The sequence below is a fragment of the Crocuta crocuta genome, unplaced genomic scaffold (assembly GCF_008692635.1).
Source record: "Crocuta crocuta isolate KB4526 unplaced genomic scaffold, BGI_CrCroc_1.0 scaffold131, whole genome shotgun sequence".
In the NCBI taxonomy this organism is placed as follows: domain Eukaryota; kingdom Metazoa; phylum Chordata; class Mammalia; order Carnivora; family Hyaenidae; genus Crocuta; species Crocuta crocuta.
The window spans coordinates 8,351,512-8,364,337 of NW_027528977.1; the positions used below are offsets into that span (position 1 = coordinate 8,351,512).

The 12,826-nt window shown below is 39.8% G+C and overlaps 1 protein-coding gene across 7 annotated transcripts in view; it reads right to left on the bottom strand.

Annotated features, from left to right (window-relative positions):
- Positions 1 to 12,826, bottom strand: part of EPB41L4A (erythrocyte membrane protein band 4.1 like 4A) — a 260,985-nt gene that overhangs the window by 76,748 nt on the left and 171,411 nt on the right. For all 7 annotated transcript variants that reach the window (XR_013333475.1, XM_077757185.1, XM_077757184.1 and 4 more), the window contains exons 11-12: positions 5,909 to 6,000; positions 4,457 to 4,534 (exon numbers count right to left, since the gene is read on the bottom strand). Coding sequence is in view for 6 of the 7 variants with exons in the window: in XM_077757185.1 (XP_077613311.1) it covers positions 4,457 to 4,534; positions 5,909 to 6,000 (170 nt within the window). In the remaining variant the exon portion in view is untranslated. The remainder of the gene's footprint in view (positions 1 to 4,456; positions 4,535 to 5,908; positions 6,001 to 12,826) is intronic.

Consider the following 12,826-nt stretch of genomic DNA (forward strand, 5'->3'; position numbering starts at 1 on the left):
TGGCCCCAAGTCTTATTCCTCCTACATTTACAGAATAAATATTAGCAAATCTCTCCCTGAAAGAGATGAGACTTATACAAGCAAAATTCACCTCCAACACGCTTCTGTGAAAGTTCTCCCTTCTTACTCCCCCATCTACCTTTATTAGAAATAAGAAGATGCCTGAAACACTCATCAAAGTGGATCCCCGTCAGGCTAGCTGGGAACACTACTTGCTATGAGCTACCGTGGCAGGTTCCATCAGTGAGTGTGCCTCATGTTCAATGGTTGATGGGAACCAGGCAGAGAGGATGGGAGAAAACCTGTGGCAAGTTTTCTTTTACTTGAAATTTAACATTTTTTTAAAGGTAGTAAACAAGGTAGCACAAATAGCAACATCTCACTCCTGAAAAGCTAAAAACCAGAATTCCATATAAAGAGTAGAATTCCATTATTAAAAATGGTTTGAAGCCTATAGATAAGAGCCACTTACAACAGACTCTTGTTATCAGAAAGACTTGGATACTGTATATTTCACTGCAGAGAGGAAAAATATGTGCCCTGACAATACAACCCAGTATGTGGACCCACTGTGGCATTTCATAAGGAGATTTTACTTTATCATTCAACTTCTCCTCATGGCTTCTCTCTCAGGAATAAAGGAGAAATCAGGAAATCATATTACAAGATTAATAAAACTAAGGTCCAGAAACAAACTGATCTGCCACAGGCTGCACAGGGCTCGGGACTAGAATGAGCTTTCTGACCCCCAGCTGGTTGTTGTCACACAGCCTGGCGGCCAGCTCAGTTTGTTTGTTTACATTTTTAAAAATTTAATGTTTATTCATTTTTGAGAGAGAGAAACACAGAGCGCAAGCGTGGGAGAGACAGAGAGAAGGGGAGACACGGAATCTGAAGCAGGCTCCAGGCTCCGAACTGTCAGCACGGAGCCCAACACAGGGCTTGAACAGGAGCTGTGAGATCATAACTTGAGCCGAGACTGGAAGCTTAGCCGACTGAGCCACCCAGGCCCCCCACAAGCCCGGCTTAAAACACAGCTCTGCTATAATTGTGTGGTCTTCAGCAGATTGTTTTTAAAATCTCTTGGAGCCTCATTTTCTCATTTAAAATATATATATATTTTATGTCTGTTTATTTATTTTTTTAATGTTTATTTTTGAGAGACAGAGCACAAGCACGGGAAGGGCAGAGAGAGAGATAGGGGGACACACATTCCGAAGCAGACTCCAGGCTCCGAGCTGTAACCACATAGCCTGATGTGGGGCTTGAACCTGTGAATTGTGAGATCATGACCTGAGCCAAAGTCAGATGCTTAGCCAACTGAGCCAACCCAGGTGCACCACTCCCCACCACCGAAAAACTTAAAGTATGTTTCTACTTGGGGCACCTGGGTGGCTCAGTTGATCTGAAAGTTCAACTCATGACTCTGGCTCAGGTCATGATCTCATGGTTCTTGAATTCAAGTCCCTCTTCAGACTCTGACCTGACCATTCAGAGCCTGCTTGGGATTCTCTCTCTTCCCCTCCCCTGCTTGCAAGCACTTTCTCTCTCTCTCAAAATAAACAAACTCTAAATGTATATGTATGTGTGTGTGTGTGTGTGTGTGTGTGTGTGTGTGTTTCTACTTATTCAGACTATTTCCTAGCAGAAATATTCTTGTATAGTATTCTATTTCCTTGCAGCAGAAAGTACTTGATGCAAAGAGAGATCTACAGTGTAAAGGATATGAGTTCCAATGCATGTCTAGTGGCTTTCCAGAGTGACCGGAAAGAGCTTTTTCCCCATCATCACCCACTTCTCTGCCTCTGCACACTCTGGCACACCCACTCTCGTCTTATGCGAGCAGTTTCTGACGGCCTCAGAGAAAGAGATATCAGTGTATCACAAATACTTCATCAGCATCTATTTCAGATCAATGCTATGGATAATAAAATAACAACAAAAGGACTAGACTGCCTGATTTCAGCTCCGTTTTCACACACATTTTGAACTTTTAAAACGACCGGCAGTCACCTATCACTAAAAATGTCAAAATTTTCCTTCTTGGTAATTCATTTTTTCTAAGAGATGCTGTAATTTTCTTGGTATTCTGCAACCCCCACAATGCAGGAAAGAGAGTAAAGACAAGAACTCTTCTTCCATCACACACACACCACCAGAAATGCATACACAAGTGTACACACAAACCAGGCAGACATCCACACTCACAAACCAAAGCCACTTGTTCTGCCTGAAGGGTGAAGGAGGGGCTGCCCTGTGTTCCCAGGGCTCTGCCTGTATCCCATGGAATCTCCACAATGTCTCAAGAAAGGAGTAAGCATATGATGTTTGTTAAAGGCTGGTTGTTTTTCCACTATTGACAATCAACAGTCCACGTGCTGGTGACCACCCAGCAGGCAGAGGCCTACCTCGGCCTGAGCCTAGCTCTGGGCAGTGGGATGAAACGTCTTTCTTCTACCAGAGATGCGGTAATGTAAATGCTTCCTACATACAGACACGGAGATTTGGGTTTCATTACGACTTACTGGGGAGTTAATACCGTCCATAAAATTAGAACAGATTTAGTGGGGCTTCCAATTCTGCAAAGGTTACCTTTAATTGCTTTCTTGGAAGAAATGATATTTAATATGCAAAATCCAATAGCTTTCTAATAATAATTCCCAGTAGCCACAACATTTGCATTTCAATAAATTTGAGAAATCAGGTATGGTTAAGTTTGTGGAAACCAACTGCAGCATATGTTAAACAGCATAATTACAATTTTAATAGCATGAACACTGACAGATGCTTTTCCACTATCTTTATTTCAGTGACAAGGAGATAGATTTACACATTCTCTCTATAAACCTCAAAATGTTTTATGCCCCAACTAGAAAAACAGCCCAAATACTATCAGCTCTTCTTCTCAATACAAAAAATACTCTTTCCTTAAATTTCTGATAATTATATACTATCTAAGAAAGAACCCTGATAACCTGAAGGTTAAATTTTTAGGTATCAATGAATATTTTCTGTTTTTTAATTAAAAATAATTTTTTTGAGAGAAAGAGATAGAGGGAACATGCATGCCGAGGAGGGGAAAAAAGAGGGAGACACAGAATCCAAAGCAGGCTCCAGGCCCTGAGTTGTCAGCACAGAGCCCAACACAAGGCTCAAACCCATGAGCTGTGAGACCATGACCTGAGGTGAAGTCAGAAGCTTAACCAATTGAGCCACCCATGTGCCCCTTAATGAATATTTTCACACAAATACCAAGAATATCTCTAATACAATAACAGTTAAGTTTTAGTAATCAAATGAGCAAATAACACAAGTGAATAATATATAAAGAGTAATGTACTGAGCATTTACTATTAATACTCTTTTATTATCTCTGGTTTCAAATTAGGGCCCCCCAAAAAAAGTGGGTTAAAAAAGAGGAATTAAAATCTGGCATACACTGTCTTGCCAACAATGGACTCGGCTTTAAGTCTCATAGGTAAGAATTTCATTTAGTGATGTCTCCAGTGGAATGGATAGAATGGTGTCCCACTTCCAGAGTGGCATTTGGGCACCCTGCTTCGGTTTTACAGGGCCTGGTACCTGCTTCACTGTAGCTTTCTGAAGGCAGAAGTGGTTAAACCTGATTCTCTGGGCACCCAATCCAATTATCTTGCCTTGCACATCACAGGCTCTCCACTTAAAAGAACGAATTGAACCAAAACGAGTTCTTTTTCACAACACAGAAGGTCCCCAATTTTAATGCTAGTATTAGAAAAAGATCCAATCAGGCTTTTCCTGCAACATGCTCAGGGTTTGTCTAATGGTCAAAAACAAGGGCTTTGCAGTTAGACTGCCAGGGAAGGGACCACTTTCCTGATCCCTGGCTGGGTTAACTTCAAGAGTGACATGATGTCTCTGAACCTTAGTTTCCTCAGTATTAAGGGGGATAATATTAAGAAGACAGCAACGATTCGATGAAGCAATAAATGAAAAACATTTAGCACAATACATGGCACTTAGTAACTGCTCAGTAAAGTTTACATATAATTGTAGCATTACTACATGTAGGCTTTATGGTATAGGAAACACAATATAAAGTACACATTGTGTTACAACAGTGGATCCACTGTTTCTAAGAACATCACTCAGCTACAATTCAGGATATCTACTTTGTTTCATAATCACAACATCATTTAAAAAAAAAGTGACAATTGTATCAAAATGAATTTCTGAAGATCATAAGCTCTACTGCATTCTAAAAGCCCTGAACTTAACATAGCTAATACAGACATTAAATAGGCTGTTTTTGTCAAGAAAGTTTTAAAAAAAACCGTTACGTTTTTGAAATTCATTGGCAGAAAAATTTTTAAAAATTAAGTCATAAACTTTAATGTATGTGTATGCAGCCAACTGAATTAAATATTTATTTATTCACACATACACACCCTTCCCCAAGGAAAAAAATGCCATTTACCTATACCGGTGCTTATAACTCATGGATCCAAACTTGCTGAGTTTTCTTGACAATGAATTTGATTCATTTTCTGGCATTCTAATAAATTTTTAAAAGAAAATTAGATAAGGATTCATAAATTCAGGTATTTATACAACCCTTGAGAAAAAGATAAGTAGAGAATACGGTGCAACACTGTTTCACAGATAGTCAAAACATTTTATTTATTCTACATATTGGCAGGAAATAATTATCAGTTATTTTAAGCTAATATTTGAAATACAACCATACTCTAGGATTTCATGTATGGATAATATCAGAGTGTTCATAGTTTCAGCAAACTATTATATACATCATTGCCTTTTGGAAGTTTCAGTTGTGAATCAACTGACTTTCTCTACTTAAAGAACTGTGTCACTATGTTGACCCATGCCATGGCTTTCACAACAGATCTGATGTGGTGTTTTACTCTTCTTTATATTGGACTTCCAATTCCAGGGTACCTTCAACAGACACCTTCTATGTGGAGCTCCTTGGCCCAGGCCCCACTTAAGGCAGTGAACTGGACTCAAGGCAATGTCTCAGGCTTGCTGGGCCACATCCTTCAACTAGTATCAACTCTATAAAGGACATCAGTCATTTTGTAAGAATACTTCTCCAACATCATGCTATTAGGGAGAAGGGCTCCATGTAAACTGCACAGGCATAAGGGGAAGAATTAAGCTTTAAATTTAAAGCAAAAAATAAAGCTTAATATATTACCTGATAGGATTTGGCTTTATCTTTACACCAGAAGGATGTGAAACACAAAGTGTCACCACAATCCAATGTCAACTCTCTACCCTCCTCTTACTTGACGTCCTGGGAATGTGCAATGCAGTTGCTGGCTTCTTATTTACCATGACATTTTCCTTTGTATTTTCCATTTTCCCACACATTGAACTGGCTAGTCCGTCTTATACTCCTTCATTGGCTCTTACTGCCCTCTAAATGCTAGGAGAGTTCCACTGCTCAGTCCTAGGCTTTCTGTTCTCTTTCTTCACTTTTTCCACTGATGACCTCATCCAGTCCCCTTTGCCTTAAATACCTAGCAAATTTACATGGCCAGGTTTGGTCTTTCCAATAAGCCCTGGACACCCAAGTGCCTGCTGCACACCTCTGCTTAGATGGCTATTTAGTATATCCATAAAACACTTAATTTCCATCAATTCCAAAGCTGCACTTCATATGTATCTGTAAGTGTCCTTGACCCTTTTTTATAGCAGGAACAAAGAAGGTATCTGTGTGTGTGTGTGTGTGTGTGTGTGTGTGTGTGTGTCTTAATATGATTCAGAAAATTAGGTGGCTGAAAAAAATTAACAGAAGAGAAACACTTCTAAACTTCTACTTATAGACAGAAAGGAATACTTGTTATAAAAACAAATGCACTTTTCATTTATTAGAACAATGCACAAAACCTTCACATTAACATACCTGAAAAAAGTATGATGTTCTACACTACACTTCCAAAGATGCTTGCAAGCAGTTTTACTTCGAGCTTCAAAAAAGAATGAGGTTTCGTTGCACTGAGAGGAGAGAGAGAGAGAGAGAGAGAGAGAATATGAATTTACCGGTAGTAATAGTCTTCAGATGACAGCCACCTTCTAGGTACCAAAAGTTCCAGTAAGCAGAGAAATTATTAACCCATAAAACAAAAAATAATTATCTTGGCAACTATTTAACTATTTTTGGAGGGCTGCCTTCAAACCACCTTCAATAATTAAAATTATGAAATCTAAGTTCCATGTAAATCACCTTCATCACCTACTTCTTCGTCACCCCATGACCATGGATAAGCAGGGCCAGGAAGTACTGCAAGCTTTTCCATCATAAATGGCCATGTGGAAATCAACTCCCAATAAAAAGGAGATGCCATAAACCCAGTTATTAACTCTGTTACTTTCAGGGATGTACGTGCCACATTTAAAATGATGGCAAAAGCGGCTCAGGAGGGCCAATGTGAGGAGCGGCCACCACAGTGGTGTCCTCTGAGCCAGTTGAATAATGTCTCTGAGCTTCCACATTCCGCATCCAGTTTCTGGGTGAATTAAACTAAATGATATGACCAATGTAAAGTACATGATAGATATACATTAAATTTCAATTACCCAGTAGCTACCTATATTTAACATATGAGAAATAAAGGCAATATTAGAGATCATTCTAATTGTGCAGAAGATACCATTTACATTTTTAAGTGACTGAATAGGCAACCATGCAAAATATAACCTAAGTACTAAAATAATAAACCACAAATTCTGTGAAGCTCTATAATTATTTTCTTTTTTAAATCTAAAACTAAATTAGCAAACTCAAGCCTCAAATGCAGAAATGCCCCTGGAATGAGATTTCTATGGATTTATAAGCACAAAATTGTCAGTGCAGATGAGTAATGGAAAAGGATCCTTCCCACCTTTTAATAAGGACAGAATATTTATATGCATGAAATTTCTTCCAAGTCCATCTAGAATGAAGCTGCCTGGCTTATAAGTCTATTTGTAAGATGAAAAGAGTGTGATGAAAACAGAGCCAATATATGCATGTTACAGCAAGGCTGCCTATAATTCCAAAACCTCGTGAGGTGGAGGAAGAGACTTAATTCCAAGGTTTCTGGCTTGGGGAATGCTAACTAATGAAATACAGCAGGTAGGAAAAATTAGGCATTTGGATGGCAAGGGAAGGGATAGTAAGTTGAGGCTATTTTGATTTTGATGTGCCCATGGAATGGGCAACTAAACACCCCTAGTGGGACAGGAGACATGCAGACACAGAGCTGAGGAGACAGGCCATATCTGCTGACACAAATGATTTCACTCAAGAGCATAAAAGAGATTGTTCTGGGAAAAAGTACAAAGTGGGTGAAGATAAAATCACAACCAGGATGCTTGTGAAAAAGGGTGGGGGGGTCAAAATGGAATAGGAGGCTACAGTGGCAGAGAGGCTGGAAGGAGAGCACAAGACTCAAGTGACCCGGAAAGTTCAAACAGGGTTTGAAAGGAGGTGACTGCATTTCGAGGTAAGACATTTTCAGTGACTTTCATGAAAGGGGTAGGGATTATGCAAGTAGAGATAAGGGAGCAAAGTCAATGAACTCAGAAAGAGCATTCCTCAAAAGCAAAAGAAATGAGGGAAGGGGGTGCACAGGAAGTCACAGAAGATCCTTGGGGGCAGGGTGGGAAACCAAGCATCCTGTCAGGAGATGGGAATGCTTAGAGGGGAGGGGTTTTTCCTTTTCCTTTTCTTTTTTTCATATATAATATACACACATGGTAAAAATGCCAGAAGTTACCAAAATGGATACACACTTGGATATGGATAACTAAAATCTCACTCCCATCACTGTTCCCAATTGCCTTTCCCAAAGGCAACCACTATCAAGAGTTTCTTAAAATGTGGCGCCTGGGTGGCTCAGCCAGTTAAGCATCCAAATCTTGATTTCAGCTCAGGTCATGATCTCACAGTGATTGAGACTGAGCCCCGTGTTGGGCTCTGTGCTAACAGCACAGAGCCTGCTTGGCACTCTCTCTCCCTCTGTCTCTGCTCCTTCCCTGCTCATGCTCTGTCTCTCTCTCAAAATTAATAAATAAATGTAAAAAAAAAAAAAAGAGCTTNTCTGATTGCATTGTATCGGGATAAATGATTAAGATAAAGTGAGCACATGACATGTTCTCCCCCCACTACCACTTCCCTCAGTATCTATACTCCCCCTTCCTGTGCCTTCCAACAACTACGTGCACCAGGACATACCAAACCTTATCACTGACAAGAAATGGTAGGTGGTGAAGACCACTCTGTGACATTAACACTTCAACATTTCAGCAAGAGCATCCAAAAATAAGGTGGGATTTGCATACCCAAAAACAAATTTTCAACAAGTTATTTAATTATATATGATCCAGATTTACAGAAATGGAGGAGAAACAAAAAAGCATTCTATGTTAAAAATATAGTAAATCCTGGGGCGCCTGGGTGCCTCAGTTGGTTAAGTGTCCAACTTCAGCTCAGGTCATGATCTCCTGGTTCATGGGTTCGAGCCCCACCATCAGGCTCTGTGCTGACAGCTCAGAGCCTGGAGCCTGTTTTGGATCCTGTCTCTCTGTCTCTCTATCTCTCTCTGTCTCTCTCTGTCTCTCTCTCTCTCTCTGCCCTTCCCACACTTGTGCGTGCACACTTTCTCTCTGTCTCTCTTTCTCAAAAATAAATAAAACATTTGAAAAAAAATAAAGTAAATCCCCTCAAACTTACCTTAGACTGGTTTTCATTTTATTCTTCATGTTAATGTCTATATTCTTTTTCTTTCCGAATAAAGATCCAGTTGTGGGCTACCTAATAATTTTTTTAACCACCGTCACTTAATGGAAGAAGAAAACATCTTAAGATCTGACCAGAATGGGGTTTTCTCAAGTTTCCTTAGGTACAAACATATTAAAGGAACAACAGAGGCTCCCACAGGCCTCCTAAGTACTTCTGCCCTGTGCAAATGACAAGTATGAACTCATTCTCCGTTTATACGTGGCTGTAACACCAGCTGCCTGGTTTTTATCCCACTGTCAGCAGAATAATCCAAATACTAAAAAGAGGGTTAACAAACTAAAAAAGAAACCAGGAATTCTGAATAAATTCTGTGCATTTCTGCCACTTAACCGCTGGTGTGAACTGCACCGATGAGGCATCACAGTCTCTCTCCTACTAAGCCTTTTCAAAAGACAGACACAATTAGCACCTTTCTATTCATTCAAAGGTGATTAGATGTTCAACTTTAAGAGTCCATTCCAACCCTCTGCTAAAATACTTTATCCAAGCATCAACTGCTTGCTTTTGGCAAAAGCACTCAAACACCTTCATAACTTTTGTCACTTCATGCCAGAAGCAAAGCTATGTGCCGAATCTTTTTTTTTAAATACAGGCTTTTATAATATTTTTATCTTATAAACTGAGCAAATTTAAATTGCCGGTCTCTCGAGTACCATGTGGTACTCAACAACTGCACCTTGGAGCCCTAGGTAAACTTGGCTCAAACTCCCAGTTCTAACATTTTTAAGAATTCAGGACCTGTATCATACTGATGAATTCCCAGCCTGACTCCTTCAGATCTCTCCATTTCTTTTCCCACCCTTGCTGGGTGTTTCTTTCTCTTTGCAAGCTTCAAGAAATAAATCTACTACAGCCTGGCTTCTCTGAAGTGTATTGAGATAGCAGGCAGGGTCCTGCAAGGGCTCGCATCAACTGTGCACTACACAACTTCACCCCGGGCCCTGCCAACACTTATTGCCTCTCCCAAGCCTGACCCTCGTTGCCACACCCAGCCCGTGCTCTAAGGATTCCTCCATTGCTGTCTTGGGAAGCAGCCACAAGTGGACTGACTTCTCCAGCCTCCTTAGAATTGTGGGAGAGAACATCTTCTCAATCCTACTATACATCTGTCCCACCTCCAAGGTCACAGAAGTAACCCAAAGTACACTGCAGAGGTAAATATTTTTAAACGGTTAGTACTTTCACAATAGTGAGACACAATCATTACATAAATACTGGAGAGGCTTAGAGCAGGGAAGTTTCCAATCAGCAGTGATTCAAAGAGGCAGAGGAGATGGAAGGAAGTGTTAAGATTACAAGTCTCAAGTATTGTATGTGTTTTTTAAAGTGCAATCTCACCAAGAGCTGTAACTGACTTTAGGCACTAGGGAGAAAAACAAAACAAAGGGCAGACAGCCAATGACTGAAATAACCTGATTACTGATAAAGCAAAGGCAGGCAAGGGGTGGAAATGAAAACAGATTCCAAAGAGATGTCCCAAAATTTTAAGTGTTTTGAAAAATGTTATCATTATAAGCGGTGAGACTAAATGAGTACGGTTTTAAAAACCGAACGATGTCTGTCCATGTGAGTGAGTGGGCACAATGTCTGTTTCAGTGCCTGTCCCTGTGTTTGCCACTACTCTCTCTCCTAGGCATCCCGAGTTCAGTCAGGAAGTCACAGTGAACCCTGCAACAAAACAAACTAACAATCTTCTTATTCGGAAAGGGAAATCAGGCACAGGTACTTTCTGTTTCCTGTTTTATATGAATGAGCAAAGTACTTTCTTTCAAGGCTCTTTTCAGTGCTCTGGATTAGAAAATACTATATGGCATACACACACACACACCCACAACACACACACCCCCAGCTACTTTTTAAAAAATTCCTTTTGAAATGCATGTAATATGGTTTGAATTAAAAATCAGGAGGGGATGGGGCGCCTGGGTGGCTCAGTCGGTTAAGCATCCGACTTTAGCTCAGGTCATGATCTCACAGTTTGTGGGTTCGAGCCCCACATCAGGCTCTGTGCTGATGGGTCAGCCTGTTTCAGATTCTGTGTCTCCCTCTCTCTCTGCCCCTTCCCCGCTCATTCTCTGTCTCTCAAAACTGAATAAATGCTAATAAATAAATAAATAAATAAATAAATAAATAAATAAATAAATAAAAATAAAAATCAGGAGGGCACTTGGAGAATCAAATTAATTTCCATTCCTGCAAATACATATTTTACAATAAAAGAACAAAACAAAAATATTCCAGTACTCTTTTGTCAGCTGTGTGGGTGATATTCCAAAACATGCACTAAAATGTGAAAAACCTTTTTACGGATGAATAAATTGATTGCTTGATGAATAACTGTACATAACTTTTTCTAGCTCACAGAAATATAAATTATAGCACTGGAAAGGATGTGTCAGACTGTGTTGCTTCTCCTCTTTTTCCCTTTCCTCCCAAAATTTCAGAAAGAGAAAATATGAGCCAAAACATTAGAGAATATTTGTATCATGTTTCAGTAAACTTTGAAGATTTTTATTCTGCTTCCTACTTGAGAAAATACACAGATGCAAACTCAGGAATCCAGATGCTTGGCTTTTGTTGTTGTTTTACTCTATCTTTTCCTCAATTTCTTTAGAGAAACCACAGCATTTAGTAAAATGTTCACATTTCCCTCTTATACTTGCAGACATTTTTAATGATAATTTTTATCCCCGGTTTACAAATGCTAAAGATTTTTAAGTTATAAGTATTACTAAAGCTTATTCAAATGAAGCCATATCTGGTAAGGTCTACTGACACTTAATTTAAAATGTTTTATAGCAGAATTTTACAATTTTTTCCAAATAAGTGGCCCATGGGTTTTGATTAGAGAGAAAGTCAACACACATACTAGCAAGGGAAGCAAAGGCAAATGCATGGCCCAGGAAGACCTGCTCCCCTTCCTGCCTTGGCACAAGCCACTCACCAGCTGAGACTGGTCAAGAACAAGGTGCTCCCTGAGCCCTTCCTGTGCAAAGCTTCAGGAGCCCTAAATGGCATGATGCCAAGACAATTCTGATTCAAAGACATAATCCTGGTGCCTGTTATAAGTCCAGTTTTGGACGAGGTGCCTTCAACCTCACAACAACCCTGTAAGGCAGATTTTATCATTCTTACTTTATAGCTAAGGAAATGTAGGCTATGTGTTTCTCAGTGAATTGTCTAAAGTTGGATAAGTGGGAGGCCTGGACCCAAACCATGCTATGTGACCGCAGGTCTAGCAGCCCATCTCCAAATCTGTGAAATGCCAAATCAAGCTGTTGTGTGGCATCAGGATCCAAATATCAGTAACAGAGCCACATTTAGGAATACATGGGGGAGAATGTTCCATCTGTATTTCCAGGTGTGCCCACACCTTGTAGGTAGAAATGCAAAATGGCACAAAAACTCTAGACTGAGGAGGAGATATGGAAATATCTAACAAAAATACACATGCACTTAGAATTTGACCATGCAATGCAGTCCTGGGAATTTACCCCAAAGATACTCCTTCAACAATATAAAAATACATATGCACAAAGTTATTGACTGAATGAAAATTTACAATTGCAAACTACTAAAAAGTACCTAAATTGTCCCAGCATAAGAGATTGGTTGAGTAAACCATGGTACACACCTCACTGGAGTCCTATGTAGCTGCATAAAAGAACAAAAAGCTCTCAGTGGACTGGTATAAAGAGACTTCTAGGAGGTATTACTAGGGGAAATAAGGAGGAAGGAAAATGTTTTATTTTTTTAAGTTTATTTATTTATTTTGAGAGAAAGGGTGTGTGTGTACAAACTGGGGAAGGGCAGAGAGAGGGAGAGACAGAATCCCAAGCAGGCTCTGCACTGATGGCTCGATTTGGGGCTCAAACTCACAAACTGTGAGACCATGACCTGAGCTGAGCTCAAAAGTCAGACACTCAACTGACTGTGGCACCCAGGCTCCCTGAGAAGGAAAATATTCTAAATATTTTCTTTATAAACAGAAACACAAGAAAAACCATAAAACACTAAAGTTGGTTACCTATAAGGAAG